The 21,414-nt window shown below is 48.0% G+C and overlaps 1 protein-coding gene across 2 annotated transcripts in view; it reads left to right on the plus strand.

Moving 5' to 3' along the window:
* The window catches only part of LOC135395472 (gastrula zinc finger protein XlCGF57.1-like), a 71,049-nt gene extending 50,599 nt beyond the window's left edge, over positions 1–20,450 (plus strand). For both annotated transcript variants that reach the window (XM_064626667.1, XM_064626668.1), the window contains one exon: positions 19,485–20,450. In XM_064626667.1, the coding sequence (XP_064482737.1) occupies positions 19,485–20,387 (903 nt within the window). In that variant the 3' untranslated portion in view covers positions 20,388–20,450. The remainder of the gene's footprint in view (positions 1–19,484) is intronic.
* Positions 20,451–21,414: the final 964 nt, after the last annotated feature.

The raw sequence follows: 21,414 nt of genomic DNA on the forward strand, positions 1-21,414 counted from the left end.
TGGTTACGAGATATTGTATTTACACAAAGTTATGCTGCATGTTTTTCAAGTGATATCTGTCGAGTATGTTATGCCAGCCTATAATAGCTCTTACTCATGACGAGAAATGCCGCCAGGGGCCTCGGGTACAAACTTTGCGCCGGCTCCTAAGCTGCGCCGAGAAAACGCCGTTTGCGGGTGGGCCCGACGTTTCTCCATCGGGAGTGACGTCACGACCTCAAAGCTCGGCGTATCTGCGTCGAGAAAACGTCGTATGCGGTTCCCGCTTAAAGCTTCAGTTGCTAGTCAGCGCTCTGTGTGTGCACTTGTTTCTTCTTCGTGTCCCGTCTCTGCGCTGTTTTCTACCTAGTTATGTACCAACTTGCCCAAATCTCCGCCTTAACTCAGCTTATATAGAGGTGAGTGCGGGTAAGCAAACTTGGACCCGCACCCGCACAGTACCCGCGCGTGTGTGACCCTCACTCGCGCCCGCAAGAATTTAATCTGGACGACCCGCACCCGCAGTGCTGTCTGTATGCGCGCATTCGGACCCGCAGAGGGAAGTGTCCCTCGTCCACTTTACTGCTGTTTCTATTTGAAAACAATGGGAATTTGGAGTGTTAGCTACGTGTCTCGGACGGCTTCAATCATATGCCAATAAAACTGCAATTCAACAAAGAGCCATATATGTCTGCATTAATATTCGAACTCGCCCGCCAGGTCTTGCCTGCTGCAGTCTGGCACATGGATTTATACGGCCAACGACATAGGACACTGCTGAGCTCGCGTGTGACACAGAGGGATCACTTAGTTGGCCATGAAGTGCGGGTAATGCGGGTACACCCGCATTTTACCCGCTACCCGCAGCGATCGCGAATTCCTGCCGCAAATCATGACGATGTGCGGGTAACTGTGGGTACCCGCGGGTATACCCGCACCCGCGCTCAGCTCTACATGGACACATTTACTGTGTCGCAGCTGCCGAGTATTCTGGAGCGCCTCTGGTTTATAAACAGCTGCTAACGCTTCACCACAACGCTTTCTTTAACTGTGGGTTGCGGCTTGTGATGTGATGTGATGTGATAGAAAAAGAAAAAAAGTGGGCTCGCTGCTTGCTTCTGCGCTGTTACGCTGAATTGCGCAATGGCAGGCGACATTACGACGCCACTCCGGGGGTCGGACGCTGCAGGGCGTCTCCCTTTCTCATTCGCACTTTCCGGCAGGGAACGGTACCGGTAATGGTAACGGAAACGGTATATTACCGAAATTGGAGATGGAAACGATAACGGAAGCGTAGATACATGATGACGATGATATGGGGATGACTTCCGCTCATTGAGCAGAATGCTACCCCATTGCTATTGGGGAAAAATGAGAGGATGGTGATGAGGATGACGCTGACGACGCTGACGGGGTCTTAGAGGGAGTCGATCAGGCCGGTAGTTTCAAGGAATTTGGTAAAGGGTCGCAAGACGGACATCTGCTTTCGTTTGTCCCATGGTCCCGAAATGAGTCTGAGGTCAAGGGGTCGGCTGTCAATCCGCGCAAAGTCGTTTGCCAACAAGTGACGCTCCCTCCTGTAAGTGGCACATGCGATGATCACATGGTCCGCGGTCGCTGGCACACCACACTCCGGGCACACGGGGCTACCGGCGCACCCTATCTTGTAACGGTAGCTTGGAACCGTCTGGTAGCTGCACGCTTTCGTGTGCATAGCGAATGAGAGGTGGAGTGTGGACCCGCACAGTTAGCGCACTTCGGTTGACGTCACGATGTGGTAGCGGAGACGCATACCACGGTCCTCCATTACCGGAAACAGAAGCGGAAACGTAAATTATCGTCCGATATTGAATCCGGGTAACGGCTATTCCTGTTGCGCGATGACATTTGAGCACGAGGATGAAAGCTTGCGATTTCTATATCCTTTTCTTTTTTTTTTACTTTTTTTATTTCACCGTGGCTATGGCAGTATTGCTTACTACTGAGCAGGGTGTCGAACCGAAACGTTTTTCGCTCCGGTTTTCGTTCCTGTTGTATCATAAACGGTCGGGTACCGGTTCTGCTCCGGAGCAAAAAAATAACGGTTCATACTGGTTTTAACCGGTTCCGCTTCTGGTGGGCATATTCATTCCCAGAACAAAAATCAATGTCGCTAAATGTAAACACATCTATTCCGCATACATGGTATTTAATATTAATAGGCAGCTGTGAAATTGGTAGCTCCTGGTTCCTGTAGTTGACTGTCTGTTCAAATAAGCTTTCTCCTTTCTTGAAGCGCATGATACAGACGGACTTGTTTGTCGTAGTGTCATATGTAAAGTGCTTTCTTTGCGTCCCATGCGAGTGTCTGTTGCTGCTGCCTAGTCAGCAAGCACCACCGCACGAGTATGACGCAAATCGAGGAACACCTTCACTCACAAACGCGCTCGACGACTCCGTTTTCTTTTCTTCGTGTCCTGTCCACAAAAGAGGCGCCACTTCGCACGCGCTTGCCCTCGCGGATACCTAAATGTATTCAACTTCGCTGCTCTCAGACAAGGGACGCGTTGCGCAACATTACCGATAGAGAAGCCGTTACGCAGCCCCATTGGGTCGTTGCGTAGTTGAGGAGACTTTGGGCGGATAAAATTAAAAGGAACACTGCGGCACATTGGTAGAGAGTCATAACCGGTCACATACATCTCTAAGTCTATATGCGCAAACGATAAAACGTTACAAAGGGAGCCTAAGGGTCATAGTATACCGACACACATTCCACCGTAACCGTAACCCTCGTAAAGTATCCATGACATGACTTCAGAGCACACGACGTCAGTTTCATTCGCCTATTCGTAGTCCAAACCGACGAAGTTTTTTCTTGGACCGAAAACCGTTAAATAAATTTTTCGGTTTCCCTCCTGAGCGAAAAAAACGTATACGGTTTCGAATCCGTTCCGGTTCGCACCAAAATAGCGTGTTTTTTTTTTTTCGGTTTTCGGTTCCGGTTCGCTCCGACACCCCGCTACTGAGTGCGTCCGCCTATGAATGCGACATTGGATGCAGGGCACGCCCATCTTGAGTTGCTGGACTCAGAGTGACTGAAGACAGAAAACGGACTGAAGACATGTTCCCACCTTTTTTGTTTTTATGTTGGATGATGTGCGCATCCCAACGACGTAAAATTACCTGTGCAGTGTGCACGTGTGACACCGAAGCAGCACTTTTGCAAAACAGGGTGCTGACAGAGCCGTGCGGGCTGTTGTCCTGGAGCTCTGTAATAGCCGTTCCATTAGCGGAAGCAGTAACGGAAACGTAACGAAAACAAAATTGAAAGGCTGGTATCAAAAACGAATAACGGAAACGAAAATATAGCAGTAACGAAAATAGAAACGGTAGCGAAAATACGACCGCTACCCTTCCCTGCTTTCTGGTTCATTCCACAAAGGTTGGGCGCGCGCACGCAGAGTACGGAAGAGTTCTCTTCTCTTGGTTTGTGCTTCCTACGTAAGGTGCGGCAATGTCGAAAACAACGGCTTCACGTCTGAGCCATTTGGCAGCCGAGTTCAAAGGCACATTCAATACGGACGGATCCGTCTTGTTTTGCCTGGCATGCGAGAAAGCTGTAAACGCTGAGAGACGTTTTCTCGTTCATCAGCACTTGAAGACAGCGACGCACCAAGAGGCCAGCCAACGAAAGTCAGGTTGCATAACCAACTTATGGACCAGAGTGCACATTCTACGTACAAATGTTTTGATTTTGCGATGGACCTTTGTAGGGCCAGGGGCGGATCCAGGGGGGGGGCCCTGCCCCCCCCCGCCCGAGACATACCTCTACCCCCCATTCCGGCAGATTGTCCTGCCGCACGCTCCGTTTTCCGCACACGCCGCACGGTGGCGTTCCTCTACAGCTTGCTGAGCTTCGCAACATGTAGATCATAAATAAAATTCTTTTGTGAAATGAAAGCGCAGCAGCTCGCCGTCTTACATGGCGACCCCCCCCCCCCCCCCCCCCCCCCGAGGATCTTCCCTGAGTCCGCAACTGGTAGGGCATCCTGTGCTGCAAATATTCCCTTTTGGGAGCTGGAAAATGCTGAGCTACGGGTATTTCGTGAGAGGTACACAGGTCGGCAAATCCCTCAAAAGTCGACTATACGGAAAGGCTACCTGCATGCATGCTACCCTACAAAACATCCATGAATGTCACGGAAAGTGTGGATATCCATAGACGAAACAACAGACGCTTCAGGACGCTGCGTAGCCTCTGTTGTCGTCGAACCACTTGGGCTGGACACATGTGAAAAGAGCTACCTACTGACAGTCGAGGAGCTTCCAAAGGTCAATCATTCGACAGTGGCACAGCTCTTCGTAGACTGTGTCCAGATGCTCAACGGGTATGTGGATGCAAATGACGTGCTACTTTCTGTTACGGACGCAGCTCCTTACATGCTTAAGGCTGGTGCCGCTCATCGTGTCATATACCTAAGGCTCCGTGCGCTAGTGTTTCGAGGAGGCTAAGACAGCGCCCCAGGACACCCAAGCGGCGAGGAGATGCGAAACGGCACTGGAGGCGAATGCGCTCTCTCTTTCCTGCCGTATGCAGCAGCTGATGATTTTTTTCGACTTTTGCAATGACCAGTACGTTTCGGGTACCCATAATCCGCATGGCTGGTATTGCTGCGCCTTTGCATATCCGAGAACCAAGGGAAGTATGATGTTTTATCGTTTCTCTGCCCGGCTGTACAAGCGCGGCCGCAGCCAACGCTGGATACACGTCATTTGGAGCGACAACGAAGTATGACCTATCCAGCAAATTCTACTCATGTGATACATGCGTCCTGTTCTACAGTAAATGTGGACCTCTTCATTTCTGCAGTCTGCATATCGTTTATTTTAATGCGTTGTATCAAAAGCATCGATGTAAAACTTCTGTACACACGTCATCTGCTGTGCATAATGTTTGCACACCAGTTTCATCGTATAGCAGAAAATAACTGGTGCTGAAAACAATAAGGCTTCTTTTAGTTCCTTTCGAGATTGGGATTGATACCCGCCACTGTGGCAAATCGGTGGCATACGCAAATTCGTGCAGATTCAGGAATATCGCCAGTGCAGCACCGCTCCCGCTTTACACTCACAGTGTCCCTTCATGAGTTTGTGGTTTTCGGCATTTACTTTCAAGCCAATTCAGGGTGTGTTTATCCACATTTATATGGTTTATTAAAAATCGGATTCTTTCTGCAGCTATGTTCCGTCGGGACGAACGGGATGTCCGAATGCGAGCGTCGATTTAATTGCACGCGAAGCAATGGCTATTTTGTGAGTGAGGGAAACAACCAACTAGCAAAAGTTTAATACTAAATGAACAATGCTGTTTATAGTCAGTACAAAACAGGCAAATATCTTTTGTTGTAATAAATGCAAGGGTATATGATCATACTCACGTCCGCATAGCGGTCCGCTTTCTCGGAATATGCCGAACTTAAAATAATAATATCAATAATAATAATAATAATAATAATTCGGGGTGTGTTTTTCGACATTTTTCGGAAAATACCAAAAAACCACAAAACCTACGTCTGAGATATGCATGAAGCTGGAACGGGAAGAAGAGTTGAGAAAAGGCATGTTGCTATTACCGCGCTCTTCCCCAACGGGTGTTCGAAGACATTTCCCACTTCAGAAACGTGTCCGGACTCATAAAGCTTTCCTTGCTCAAAAGTTGTACCGCTGTGCATACCTGGCTTCTTTAGGAGGTCGCAAGTCGCATCTGAGTTTGATGGTAGCTGCTGCGTTCGCCACTGCGCAACACGCGACAGCAGCCAGCGCTCAGTTCAGTCATACCGATTTTCTGCACAAGAGACCGTATGCAAAACCTAGCGCCATCTCGTAGCACTTCCGGGAACCTACCGGCGTTCCGCCATGTCTGAGGCGTCCTCCCCGGCACGAGCAATGCAAACGGCTGTCATATAACAGCTCTTTCACATGTCCTGCTTCTCACATATGCTGGCTCACTGTCTTATTTGTGTGATGAGACGCGGGTTTCAAAGGGGATGTAAACCAGGTAAGAGAGCCTCAAATGTCTGTATCCCTCATTGCACTGAAAGCATGGAGCGCTGTGACATAGGTTGGGCAAGAACATTACGTTAACCTAGTGCAACGATGCTTTGTTATCCCATCCCAAGAGAAATTTATACAGTTTAGTAGAGCTCATTTGAGAAGTTGGTAACTTTATACAGTAGAAACATTTGGTATAAAATAAAAGCTTAGTACGATTGTAGTTGTTGCTACGAAATCCGCTGTGATGCTCACCGTTAAGCACTGGTATAAAATGAGGTCTTTCTCAGCTCGGTGAATCTGAGTTTTCGTTATTTGAGCATCTCCACATAATTGTCACGTTTGGTTGCACTGCATTTCACGTGACTGTTTACCAGACAGATAGTCCTCCTTAGATGGGCCCCTCAGACGGTGCACTCTGACTGTTTCGATCATTTAGTGCGAGGACACTTCATGCTCGCCTTACAGTCACCTTCAACAGCTTCCCTGAGACAGATATGACTGCTAGCCATCAAGAAAAAAGATGAAGTTCAATGCTGGCACAGCAAATGTGTGTTCACGGCTCTTGAAAGAGACTGATTTTGACGCAAACGTGCCAAATAGAAGACGAGACATCTATGAATTTGCTGTGCCATCAGTCTTCACATTCAAGAAGAAGAAGAAGCTAGAGAGAAAAGTACCAAGGGAACGCGTAGTGATGCAAAACTATCGATCAGTCACCGATAGTATCCAGAAACATAGATAGCTTTAGGATAATTGACCATCGATACTCCACAACCGTACTAAGCTTTTATTTTGTGCCAAATGTTTATGCCGTATACAGTGCAGTAAATAGTTCTTAAATGGACCGTACTGAACTGTCTAAATATGTCATAGGATGGCATTAAAGAGCAGGTTTGCACTAGGTTAACGTAAGTCTCTCTCCCAAAATCGAAATGACAGCGCTCCAATGCAACAAGGAATCCAGAAGCACTCTTACCTTGCTTGCATTCTCTTTTGAACCCCTCGTCTCACCATGTGAATAACATAGTGAAACAGCACATGTGTGAGGCAAGACGCGCGATAGAACAGATGGACGTGAGTCGTGTGTATGACTCGGGTCGGGGAGAGAGCCTCAGACATGGCGGAATTCCGAAGGTTTCCGTGCGCGCTACGAGAGGGCGCTGCGTTTTGCATATCGTCTAGTGGCGTGCGTGTCAAATTTTCGCCGCGCCCTCTGGTTAGCGCACGGAGCCTATACAATAGGGGGGGAGGTATGTATAAAAAAATAGGAGGGAACGGTTAGCCTGCGCTACGGCGGCTTGCTATTCCCAGGAAAGAAAGAGAAAAAAGAGACAAACAAAAAGAAAAACAATCAAACAAAAACGCAGATACAATACAATACAATAGGCTTTCGTGCCATACACTTGGCATCACTTTTCACGAAGCGAGAATCTTGCTGTGCATATTTTGAGCATATTTGACCTTTTTTTTAATATTTGCATGCATATTTTGGAAGATTTTGTGCATAAAGTCCCGGGGCATAATAATAAGTAATCGGTGGTCACTTTCACAAATTACTCCAGCAGCCAGTTTGAAACGGAAAGCTTCGGCAGTGGCGACGATGTCATCTTCGTGCATGTGCCGCCACTGCCGAAGCTTTTAGTTATAAACTGGCCGCTTGAGGAATTTGTGGAAGTGACCACCGATTGCTTATCATGAATTACAATGCACCTTGCATAATTACACCCACACGTGCAGATTTTAGGGTGAAAACCGGTGGGAGGGCCTAAACTGGAGATCCACCCATATGTCATCATAAGACACGAAATATATCACTACAGTAAGACACGGTTCTACATCAAAACCGCGAGTCAAAAATCGCGACACGTCAATATCGCGACACGTCAGAATCACGACACGCGGCAGTGTACGGACATCTCGGACATTTTAGAGTTTTTTTCTTGGGTCTTTCTGTACTTTATCTTGTTTTTCTAGTGCATCCTGGGCCATCAATGGGATTTAATTACCTCTCTGTTCTCTGTCATGCAACCTGCGAGGATAGTGCCTCCTTGGCAAACTTGTCTCGGTGGGACAATGTAAATCCCCGAATTTTTATTACCATGTAATTAACTCCCTGTTGGGCTGTGTGCTGCCCGTCGGGAGAGCGCTAAAGACAGGCTGTAGAAGGCTTTTTTTCTTTCGGAATTATTTTTCGCGTTTTTGCGCGCCTCTTCGTTAAGAGCACCAGTCGAAATCACTGCGCCATAGGTTTCCACGCGAAAAACGAAAAAAGAAAGAGAAATGAAAAATCTTCTACAGTAAAGGCCTAAAGGGTAGCTGCACTTGGTCCACTGTTCTCACTTTTCGTCAGAGCATCTTCGCCAGCACGTAGCAAAGTACATTCCAACCTCTAACTAGGACACGTCATGACCAAGAGGCTGTGATCACTTGTGGGGTAGTGACCCCAGATTTGAAACCGGTCGCTGAATACAATTTGGGCTGTCGTTCCAAAGAAGTTCCGTTGCCTGAAGCATGATTACAGGGTCCGTCTAAAGGTCACTACGTCATTCTGGCGGGTTGGTCTCATTGGCCAGGGCCGTAGTACAGGGCGAAAAAAGAGGGATGCATCGGATCCGTAACAATATTAGATCATTCCGATGGGAGTTTTAGCTGCACAAGCCATGCCGACATTTCTCCTAAGCAACAAGAATCGTCCGCTTCTGTCGCACAACGACTTCTTGTACAGAAAAAACAAGCTCTTTGGAAACCGCCAACACTGGAGGTGCATACTCTCGGAGAAAAGGAAATGGCCAGGAAAGGCAAAGACGGTGAATAGTGTACTTATTTCCGAGACGACTCACAGCCACGTTCCGGATGCCGCTGCGTCTGAAGTCAGGTAAGCTTGCAACATCTACACTGTAGAAATTCCGCTGATATCAAATGACAGGTTTTAGCGACCCCCAGTTGTTCTAATGCTGCAGATATAATTTTAATACCATCATACAGCTGGCGCCTTTAGTTGTTCAGAGACAATCTAGCATGACCGGTTGATAGCTGACAATGACTGGTTGATAGCGAAACGAAGCTATGAAATATGAAAATGATAGCGAGGGGATTGAGGTCAGTTGAGATCATGTATTGCTATCTACTTTTCAGGAAGACTCTCAATGCTGTTAAGGAAGTAAGCGTCAGGTCCCAGATGCCAACTCAAGCTGTCATATCTGAAGTGGTATGCAGCACGCCATAAGCTGTTGTAGGAATCCTCCCGTGCCTCTCGCTGATGAAAAGGACAGTTGAGCGGAGGAGAGCAAGCGCTTCCCCACCAGTTACGAATTCCCTGCGCGGCTTAACGAATGACGGCACCTTCGCGACGACAGGAGCGGGACAACCGTTTCTGCTGCACGACAACATGGTTGACGGTCATCGGGTTCTTATATTTTCCTCGCAGCGTAATCTGCAGCTACTGATAGCGTCCTCGATAAACTGCACTGGGGCGCACTGAACGTCTTCGATTAAAGGAGTGCACCCGTTCAGTGCAGCACTGAGTTGCCCCGAACCCACACCGAGAGAATCGGCCGAGCGCCAGAGTGCAATCTCAAGAAGCATCGCGATTGCCGGAAGCACGGAGGAAGGCGGAAGCGGCAAGTAGCCAGGTGTAGCCGGACAAGTAGCAGTCAGACAGTCATCGTCAGCATGCCATTCGATCGGTGCCGCTCTCCAGGTGCCTCTCGCTGCGGGTCGCGCAGTCTACGAGCCACAACGAGAACAGACCTCTAGGTGGCGCACGCTAGTATCCATCAGATCCACCAGTGCTGTGCAGTTTCATGTTCGATAATGCCTCCGCCCAGGGCACCGCCAGTGTAGAGCGCCACGCACCACGGTGATTTTGGGGGAATTCCGGAGCAAGTTTATCGAGGACGCTATGAGTGAGTGTGAACACTGGTACTGCGATGGGACTTTCAAGACCGTGCCCTTGCTATTTGAGCAGCTGTGTACGGTGCACGGTGTGCAGCACAGTGAAGTGATCCCTTCTGCATATACCCTGATGGAGAAGCGCAACACGGCATCATACCAAATGGCGTTTTCTGCCTTGAACTCCCTGCAACCATCATTCCCAAGCACGATGCTGCGCGGATGTTTTTCTCTTTTTTTTTTCATTTCTCGCAATGTATATGGCGGTGCATTCAAGGAACCGGCCTTCAAGAGAGATACGCTCGGGACCCGAGTTTCGCCCTACACATCCTCTACCTTGGTGCGCTAGCCTACGTGCGTGTGGTCGACGTAGCCTCGTCGTTCGAGGCTGTCCTGGAGTCGGACTTCTACGTTCAGAACGAGCCTGATCTTGTGGAGCTCATAAATTATTTTGAAGACACATGGATTGGCCGCGCCGACCGTAGAGGCAGGCGCCGCGAGCCACTTTTCCCTCATTCGTCGTGGAACTGCTACGAATCTGTGGTGAGTGACATTCCGCGCACAAACAACTCCGTGGAAGGATGGCACTCAGGTTTCGCCAACCTCATCGGGTGCTCTCATCCTAACATATGGGAATTCACAAAATGCTTGAAGAATGAGCAGTGCCTCACCGAGGTGAGAGTGGAGGAACATTTGAGTGGTGCTCCGCCGACGCCCAGCAAGAAAGTCTACCGTGACACGGCTTTACGTGTGAGTAGGATCGCCGAGGAATATGAGTTGGAGTTGGAATTAAAAATATGGAGATGGGTAGCTCCTACAAAATACAAGAAGCGGCTACTCCAAAAACACTTGAAGGTAAAAAGAAGAAAAAAAAGCAAGACTAAAAAGTTAGAGGCGCTGCAATGTCTACAAGAAATGTCATTAAAGCAGCTGCCGCACGCTGTTTAAGATCCCTCGGCCAGTCTTTCCAACGCGGCTCTGAGGTCATTACGTTGGACATTGTATCTGGAGCAGTTAATTCATATATGTTCAGTGTTCTCCACTTCATCACACATGAGGCAGTTCGGCGAGTTTACCTTCCCCATCTTGAACAACAGGGCACGGCTGAGAGGGACGTCTAGTCGAAGGCGGTGCACTAATGATTCAATGGCGCGCGGCGTGCGACTCGGACTAGCAAGCTAGACTCCGCATCAACCAACCACGTACGTCTGCAGGCGTCGTGACGTATGGTACGAAGCATTATCTTGGCGTCCGACGCCGTGAAGTATAAAGGGGTCTTGCTCGTTTTAGGTTTGTCCTTACAGCCAAAGTATCGGCAGTTTCATTTCCGGGAATGCCTACGCGAGCTACGTGAGGATCCATTGCATAACGATGTCATGCCCTCTTGAAACAGCTGAGTGATACTCGCATACGACGTCTTGGGCAATAGGTGCTAGACTGCGGCCGGGAGGAAGGCAGTGCGAATTCCAAGCAAGCTTGCCCGCGAATCAGTGAGTATCACACACGAGAGGCCAGTTGGAGAAGAAGCAACGTGACGAAGCGTCAGTAGAATGCCGCGAAGCTCCACAGAGGACGATGGCATTTGATGGGACAAGCGAGCTGGCACTCAGTTGAACATGTTCCTGTGGCATGACGGCAGCACAAGTAGATACCGCGTTCAGAGTGGATCCATCTGTATAATAGCTCGGTGCGGCATTATTGCAGGATGTATGCTTGACGATTTCGTCTTAAGTATGGACCGAACCAATGGGTGACGACGATGTTTCGTTACCAAGCGGGCGCCGGGATTCCTGAATCCTAAGTATTGGGAAAGGTGGTTCCCGCGCTTCTGCCAATGCTGTGACATTCGAGGTGGCTCGACAGGAACACCTCGAGGAACACCTAAGCACACTTTCACGCTCCTTGCCTGGACACTTTGTAGGGCTGACTCAGACGTCGGGCAGATACTGTTAAGGACAGGCGCATGGTATGCCAACATCTGTCGGACAAGGGAAGAACGTAGGCCGGCCGTAGGACACATGTGGCGAATTGTGAAAGGCTTAGGAGCACCGGTGAGTCAGCTTTTTCCATTCCGCGCTCTTACCGTGCATCATGGTACGTCAGAAACAGCTGCTGGAGAAGAATTTTTTGCGTTACTCCTAAAACCATCGACTGCGTCCTTAACTTCTGGGTACCAGGTGTCAACGCAAGAGGCACTTTGCGCTGTCGACTTAAACCACAATGCTGAAGTTCCTGCGATGGATCTCGACTACACCCCTCAGGAGGAACAGCCATTCAAGCGTGCAATCGCCGGTCGTCCCCGGGCCCGGATGGTGTATCGTACCAAATGATAATGCGTCTTGGCCATGTGGCTCGGCCATGTATTGCTTCGGTTGATGAATGACCAATGGCAAACGGGAACTACCCCTGAGGGCTGGAAGGTATCGCGAGCAATACCTGTTCTGAAGCCGGGGAAAGCACTAAGTCAAATAGACTCGTTTCGCCCAATAAGCTTGACAAGCTGCTTGTGCAAGATTATGGAACGTATTATCTTCTCTCGGATTGAGTGGTATTTGGAATCTCGCAATCGTCTGCCGAAAGAGATGGCGGGGTTTCGAAGAGGAAGGTGTACAATGGATTGCGTACTGGACCTAGTATCAACAGTTGAACAGGAGCGATCGGGTGGACGATCCACTGCAGCTGTGTTCCTTGACATCAGAAGGGCGTATGACACTGCAAGTCACCCTCGTGTTCTGCATGGCCTCTATTCCCTCGGCATAAGGGGGGCGAGCGCTGAGGTGGATTGCTAACTATTTAAGTGGCCGGGGGGTGTTCATGCGTACCAGCACCGGGGATGCACAGAAGCACTCAGTGACCGCAGGAGTGCCGCAGGGAGCAGTACTCAGTTCCATGCTTTTTAATGCTCCCGTCCCTGTTACCACGAGGTGTACGTCTGAGTATGTATGCCGATGACTTATGTCTGTATTCCGGACAACAGTGGCCAGCGCTTCGTACACGTCTTCAGGAGGCACTAGACAAGGTTACCATCTTCTTGTCTCAACGGAGCATGGATGTGTCGTTAGAGAAAACAGTAGTGATGCCGTTCACGAGGAAACGTTTACCGAGCTTTCAGCTTCAAGTCAATGGTCAACAACTCCGAAGAGTAACACATCACAGGTTCCTTGAGGTCATCGTGAACAGATCTCTGTCCTGGTCAGCCGAAGTTCAACGCATAAAGAAGAAAGCTACATCCGTCGTTAATCTTATGCGCTACATCGCAGGCAGTCGATGGGGAGCGTCTCCGACGTCTATGCTCGGTCTGCATCACTCACTAATTCGTCAGATGTTGGCGTACTCCCTGCCACTTCTACAAGGCCTGTGTCCCACCTCAGAATCCATCCTCAAGAGTGTGGTCGCCAGGAGCCTAAAAGTGTGCTTGGTCGGATCGGTCAGCTTCTAACCAGCTCACAGTTGCAGAAGCGAAGGAACCTTCGGTACCAGCTCTAAGAGTTCAGGAATCACTTCGTCATTTCATCCGACTGTCAACGCAGCATCGTCGGCACTACCTTGTTGAACAATTGATAAGAGAGATAATTCCACTTTTCACCATTCCATTCTGTCATACCGAGGCATGTCACCATCATATAAACGCATTCCAGCATCGCCTTTGCTGCCTTTGCCGTGGTGGGGTGTTGTCCCTCTCAGAGTCAATACAGAAGTTTCAGGCCTTTCGTCGAAGAAGTCCTCACCTCCTTGCATGCAGCGACATCTGAGCTTGGAACTGATCCAACGTCTGGATGATCGCACGGCGGTATATGCGGATGGCTTCACAATACCTACAGGATCCGCCTGTGTCTTCGTTGTACCAGCGTCGAATACTGCGCGCAGTGCTCGACTATCGCATCGAACTTCATCGACAGCAGCAGAGCTACACACTCTGCTTCTAGCCATAGAGCATATCTCGTGCGCGCCTTCCCAGGGAAAATATGTTATTTTTTTGTGATTCTAAAGCCGCTTTACAGACCCTTATGACACCGGGTACACACCACCTCTCAGCTCCTGTACTTAATGACATACTAGTAGCGCACCAAAAAGCAGTGACCGCTGGCCATGACGTGATTTTCCGGTGGATACCTGGCCATTGTGGGATCACCGGACATGACGCGGCCGATCACAACGCCGGGAAAGCACATGGAAATAGTACATTCCGTAGTGTTTACTTCACGAAGGCGGACGCCAAGAGTGCCTAAAAGTTTCTGAGCCATAAGCTATCAAAAGATCAATGGTTTTGTGGCGAGGCTGGATCTTCCCTTCTGCACCGGGTTGACCCCGAACTAGCCCTGGTCCTCCCAACATCCATGCCACGGCAGTTTACGTCATTGTTTCACAGGCTCCGGCTCAATGTACCATACAGTGCAAGACTCCTGTACAGGCTTGGGAAGGCTGACTCTCCTAATCGTCTAGTCTGTGGCTCTATCGAAGACGTCGAACATGCATATTATAGTTATGTGCCCAAGATACTCTGAGTGTCGCGACAGACTTGTAGCCGCGTTGGGCCGGGTTGATTCGGAGTGCAGAAGGTGCAGGGCCTATGGCCAACGAGCACTCAAGTGCCAGCTTTGCGAGCAGTTACACAGTTTTTAAGGGACATCAAGCTGTTAGACGGGCTATGAACCTGACTGTGGCGTTCGTCGCCGCTTCGCGACATCTCCAATGGGTGTGGGTGGATGTGTCTGGCATTCCTTTCCTTAGGGGATCTGGGGAAGCCGGCCCTCGTGATGAGGGCTACAATCCCGATGTTTTTTCTTTCAATCATCATCATCATCAATATGAGAATCGTGACATCATGGATTACTTGAGAGGTATAGCCTACAACTTTCAGATGCAGGCTCTGTAATATACGTCAGTTGTTTGTTGGTACCCATTAAAATTGATCACGTACAGCACCGAGATTTCAGTCTCCTCGTCAATTTGCAGTTCCAAAAATGAAAATGGGATCAGGGACGATGAAGGTATAAGGCGGTGTAATATACGAGAGTTTTTGGGATTGAAGTGGCTTCATTTATTCCTGTAATTTGAATTTGACGATACCCAAATCCACCCTGAACAACAACCTGCCTGCACAAGCGGCCTTCCTGTGCCACTCACCGATTTTTTCTTAACGGGGGTCCCAGTGAAAATAGGTCAGGGGTTAAAATAAAGACTAAGTGCTCTATGCGAATGAAAGGCTGCACATTGTTCACAGTTGTGTGAACCATCCAAAAATATTTTTTTCGTCGAACCTAATCAATTAATTAGTGATAATTAATATTCTAATTTTAAATTCTAGTTTTTCTAAGGAAAAGCCGTCTGAGGAGGGGAGCGCTCTTTGTTCCGCGGGGATTCTGCAACCCGACATTGAACTCTGGAAAAACTAACTAATTGACTAACTAAAACCGACTAATTGGCACCAGGGCACTAGAACCAATAATTAACAAATAAGGAAAATAATTATCATTAATTAATTGATTAGATACGACGACAAAATATTTTTGGATGGTTCACACAACTGTGAACAATATACAGCTGGTTTCATTCGCATAGAGCACTTCGTCTTTTTTTTGACCCCTGGTCTATTTTCACTGGGACACCCTGCATATGGCTTAGTCGCGATTTTTACGTGTCGCGATTTTTGACTGGCGGTGATGACGGTGGCGATTTTTGAATCGCGTATTTGACGGGACACCGTAAGACACGGAAATGAAATCAAGAGATGTTAACAAATAATTCCACTTTATTTAAGGCACCGAAGAAAACGTAGGTCACAATGGAAATAGGCTATCACAGAAAGGAATGTAGTGATACATGTAACATGCGCGACCGAACATAACCACATGGGCACACTTTGCGATATATATACATGGAGCCTGAAGCAAACAAGTAAGACACTGTATGTTTAACAAATCTAGACAAATTTGTACATATATAAACAAATATAACATGAAGTCACTTGTGCATATAACATCTGTGATCTACCATATTCACACAGGCACTTTGTAGCATAAAAATATAACGTAAAAAATAGCCAGATAGGAACATCTACACTGACCTTGTGTACCACTAGCTCCTGTGGGGAGTTTTTATGAAGGCGACCGAGCATCTCACCTCACTGCCTGCACAAAGCATCCCGCTGGGGCCCAAAAGTGCCCCATTTTGAGGTTTAAACGTCTTCAACAATGCCCATAGAATGTTTGACTAGGTTGATACGGCGTGGTAGACTTGCTAGCCTCTCCTTAAAATGTGCTTTTGATAGTCCCCTTCTTATCCCAGTTAGATTAAGGCAGAGTTAATTCTTCAGAGTTTCTGGCAGAGCCCACAAACCACACTATATATTTGTTTCAGTCAACTATACTGGCAGGTTCCCATCCATTTTCTCAAGCTTTCTTCGAATATCAGCAGGGCGCTCTTTTGCTTCAAAAAATGTTTAAGTAACGAAGTGAGGAGAACACCAGTAGTGGACATATTCCGTCGTTTCTATGTGCCATGCAAATTATTACTTCTCACAGGCTCTTTCTACATGGGTTATTTCACGCAGGATGATTTGCAGTGGCCTCTGAACCATCTCCAGTATTTTAGAAAAAAAAAAAAAAGATCATGTAGAAGTCCTCACTAAAAGTAAGGCTCTGAATGTCACATCATGAAAAATAATGCCGTTTTCCTTTATGCTTTCTCCTGCTTCACCCACTCTACCCCTTTCCTGTTTCCTGTTTTTGTTTGTTTGTTGGTATGTTCTTCTCTTTTTTCTGGCTCTATTTTTTCACCCACAAACGTGTTTTGGAGTAGCCAGTTCTGATTGGGTCGGGACTAACCTCTCCATATTTTTCTTTCTTTTTCAAATCCAGTCCAAAAATAATGTCAGTGATTTTTGGGAAGACTCAAAAGCTGGCAGTAAGAGAGAAAATGTCACGGTTCCCTCATTTATGCCCACCTGCTTTGCCTCACTAACTACACTATGCACTTTTTATATCACTGGAATATGCAATACTGTACACAGTGTAACTTATCTGGATGTTTCCCTCCGTGTGTTTTGCACCACCACTATATAAGAAAATCGTGTCTCGTTTTCATAAGTCAGAGGAATCACATTTGCTTGTCAACACATCGTGCTGCGCTATAATCTGCAATAATCATTTGAACTGCTATTACAAGAAGGAATTAAGGAATCGTTAACACAGATGCTTCAACGGCGGGAAACGTACATAGGAAAAAACGAAAGAGAAAAGAGTCTCACCTATAACAACATGATCTGCTTGTAGATGACCACACATAGCACCAGCCCGGTGGACAATGGGCGTACGCATATGAATTTGCAGCATGGAGATAGTCGGGACAATCACAACTGTTTCGGCAGCGTCCGTGTGCTTGGCCCACTAAATCGTGCGAAGTTGTCTCGTTCGATGCGATTTCTTCCTGCCATACGTTTGACACGAAATAAGTCCGTGAAATTTAAAGTGCCACTACGGACTAAATCTCGTGTCTTCAGAATCCTACCAAAGTTATGTTACTGAAATCTTCTTGTCTCACTTTACAGTCCTGCAAAATATTTTGGCTCTACGTCACGCGAAACTTAGAGAAAATCGATTTTTATTTTTTGAGAACTGTGACGTCATGTTAGGCTCCGACGCCCGGCTCTCATCTGGCAACCTTGTTGCCCTTCGCGTCTTCCGGGGGGCTCACTTTTTGTACTCCGTTAGGGGAGCCCCACGTGACATATCCTCCGACCGCTCCGACATTCGAGAAAACACAAGGAGGGGGGAAGACATCTCTCCCATTTTCCCTTCTTTCGATCAGTGTCACGTGCCTTCTCCAACACGTGACCCGCCCCGGACGCCGGCGTAGTTGCAAGGAGACGAGCGCTTTCTCCAGGACATGACATCACTGCAATTTGTGGGCAAGACATGACGTCACCTGCTCCTCCCGTCATCGAAACTCGTGGAGATCAGCAGATGTTCAAAAGTTGATAGAAATACACAACGCTGGCAAACAGGATTGAAATTTCGCGTATGGAATCCTTGTGCTACGTTCTTTTCATGGACTAGATATGATAAATGCCGTTTTCCGAGTCTGGAGTGTCAGTTTAATGAAGCTGCAGACACCGAGCCCAGTGATGACTTACTTTGCTGTTGGACGATGGGTGGTGGTGCTCCTGAAAGTGCTCGCCGTTGTCGGCCTCACAAAGGTGGGCAACGTCACGGCTAAAGCTCTGGGGGAATGTGCGTCCTGGGCCGACTTCTAAGGGTACTGTGCCGACATATGACTGAAAGTGTCTGCGTAATGTTCCTAGGAAGCGAGATTCCTAGAATCACGAAATGGGCTCTCCAGATGGGCCCATCGAGCAGGCCAGTCGTATACTTCTATGAGAATCTTCTTTGTGTGTGTATGAGCACCCCTGGAGTGACAGCGGCCGTTTGAAAGAATGGACAGCACGACATTGTTTGAACGCCCCCACCCAGAGCTAAGTCAACTGTTGACGAACCAACGTCTAGCACGAAGATATAGTGCGGAGAAAGCTCTCTTTTTAGCAATTTCCCTGTATTCCCGACTCTTCCCAAGGCAGGGAATAGCCGTGGTCTGCGGAGACTAGCAGGGCACATAAACTGAAGCGACAGATGGGAAGAGGGAAGGCGATCACGACTTCACACGAAACCGCCGATTCCAGGAAGCCGTTTCATTACTTTGCCGGCTTTTCCCTAAGCAAGGGATGTGAGTGGCAATGGCGACTGGAGAGTCCATAAAAGGGGAGCAGCTCCATAACCAGGGGGAAAGAGAAGTGAGGGCGGACGACCACGACTCGATCGTCACAGAACCGCCGGGAGCAACAAGTCATCGCTCGCGGACGGGCAACCCTCAACAACTGGTGTCGCAAGGCCCGACACGGACTTCAGACTGTGCAACCTCTCAACAAGCAGCTCGACAGCGTCCATCAACACTGTGCCGTCACAGATTGTGCCCCAAGGACAATGCCCAATTGTGGTGAGCCGGCAGCCTGTGCACACATCTCTTGTTTTAGATTAAATTGTGTGCCCATTATTTACTGGTGTTGGCCTCGTTCCTTCCACAAACTACCCCAAAGGTACCCCTATCTCGTGTGCTGTCGTTCCTACCGGGAGCGGTCATCACATCTGAGGAAAACCCAAGAAAAATCCCAGACAGACATATTTCCGGTCGCTTTTCCTCCCAGTCTCATTTGCCGTTGATATCATACTAACTCTGCTGGTTTTCCATTGTCGAGGTATGTCCATTGGGGAGCACCTTACGTACTAACTGCTACTTGTAAGACGTGTTTATTTTGTGGTCCTAAGCAACTTGCTCGCTGTAGTTCGTTTAACGCGCTATGTCATCGCGACCTGTATCTAATTGGCGTGGGCTTTTTGACCTCCTCCTTTTCTCTATGCATGGTATTCCCGTGGATATGCTACACGTAGCTTGTGCGCCTTTATTCGATTAAGCTACGTAAAAAGCTATCCGTTCCGATTCATTCCAAAATATTTGGTGTTTGCGAACAGTACGAGCCACTTTTTTCCGAGCTTGTGTTTGAGACAAGTTTGTTTCCCAAACAGGTCCCGACAGATCCCAGGTACTTTGAAGGTTCCCGTCTGCCGAACCGAAACTACCAGTGCATCGTCTGCGGCAAGGAGACTAGCGAAAAGGCATCTTTACGCGACCACTATTGCACCCACGCCACGACCTCCAAGTTCAAGTGTCCCGCTTGTCGAAGGCGGTTTAAGTCCTCCTATAAATTCTTGCAACACTACAGGCACTGCCACAAGAGCGAAAAGTTCACGTGCGGCCTGTGTCAATACACTTGTCGCCACAAGCTTACTCTTAAGCGCCACTTGCTACGACATGCAGGGCATGATGGGAAAGAAACGTGCGAGGTCTGCTTTAAGCGAATTGTTTCTGAGCACCTTCCAAGTCACTACCTCATACACACCGGCGAGAAGCCCTTTCAATGTGAAACATGCCATAAACGGTTCAGATCCAGGCATCCCTTTCAGTGTCACGTTAAAAAGGTGCACCTGGGTATGAAGCCAGCGCCCTGCGAGTCTCAACATTGCCCAGTATGTGGAGCGAGGACGACAAGAGCACATTACGAAGCCCATATTAGACGTCACACGGATGAACCGACCGACATTTGCAGTATCTGCAGCAAAAGGTTTTATGAATCATCCATGTACGTGAGGCACATGAAGAGGGTGCACATACGTGAGAAGACGCGTAAGTGTCCCGTTTGCGGTAAGGCGTTTTATGGTCAGAATGATGTGACGCAGCACGTGAAAGTGCACCTGGACGAGATGCCCTTCAAGTGCACAGTGTGCGGAAAGGCCTTCAAGTGGAAACATAAGATCGGAGACCATATGAAGACTCACAGTGAAGAGAGACCTTTCAAGTGCGACCTTTGCGGGGAAGCCTTCAAGTGGAAGCATAACTTGGCCAATCATGTCAGGGCAATACATAAGTAGGCCCTCGCGTTTTCGGGTTTTATGTCTTTGGAAAGTCTGGGATAAACATCGGGTTTTATTTTAGACGCTGTAAAATCGGGCTCTATGGGTACAAGGTGTCTTGTTTTTTATTAGTGAGATTTGTTATAAAAGAAAAGCTATAAGAGCTGCAGGGATACCGTTTTTGCGTGTGAGTTGTACGGCCCCGTGAACATTTCCTAGAAGAGACTATGTAACTAGTAGATGACTACTTACCAAAAATCTATTAATTATATATAACTCTTTAATTAGGGATATATTTATTAGACGAAAGGAAAAAAACGGGGGAAAGGTCAGCCAAACGGGACGTCGGCTTGCTATTCCGCAAAGAAAGAAAATAAATGAAAGAAGAATAAGATAAATAAAAAAAATCTGCCACCGAAGCGGGTCATTTGTTGCAGTAATTAATTGGTTTCGGTTTACGTATTTTTGTCGCGGCTGGTCGCGGCGAAGCGCAAAAGGACGTAATTCATTGGTGTAATTCATTGGTGTAAGGACGTAATTCATTGATGGATAAGGGAGTGAAAGAGCGTCTTTTTGCGCTTCGCCGCGACCAGCCGCGACAAAAATACGTAAACCGAAACCAATTAATTACTGCAACAAATGACCCGCTTCGGTGGCAGATTTTTCTCTGAAAGGTGTCCACTGAAGGTCCCAAAAGGTGTAGTACCCATTTTAATACCGACAGCGCCCTGCTTTAGAAGTTACGCTTTTTTACGAAACTCATTTGCATTTTTATTTAAATAATGAGCGCCTCCCGCTCATTCACGCGGTGCGCATCTTGTAGGCGGTATTGGACAGATACTTGTAAAAAAGAAAGTTATTCGATTGGTGCACCGGTTCGCGAATTATTTAGCCCGGGGATTTAACTGAAACACCCTGTATAGCCCATGCGCGCAACCAGTTTCTTTCCACGTGCGTGGCACGTGACAGCCGTTTCTTTGTATATGCTCTAAACGATGCTATAGTTTTCCTTCCACAAAAGCCGAACTTTCCGAAGCAGTTAAGC

The sequence above is a fragment of the Ornithodoros turicata genome, chromosome 5, assembly GCF_037126465.1.
Source record: "Ornithodoros turicata isolate Travis chromosome 5, ASM3712646v1, whole genome shotgun sequence".
NCBI classification, from domain to species: domain Eukaryota; kingdom Metazoa; phylum Arthropoda; class Arachnida; order Ixodida; family Argasidae; genus Ornithodoros; species Ornithodoros turicata.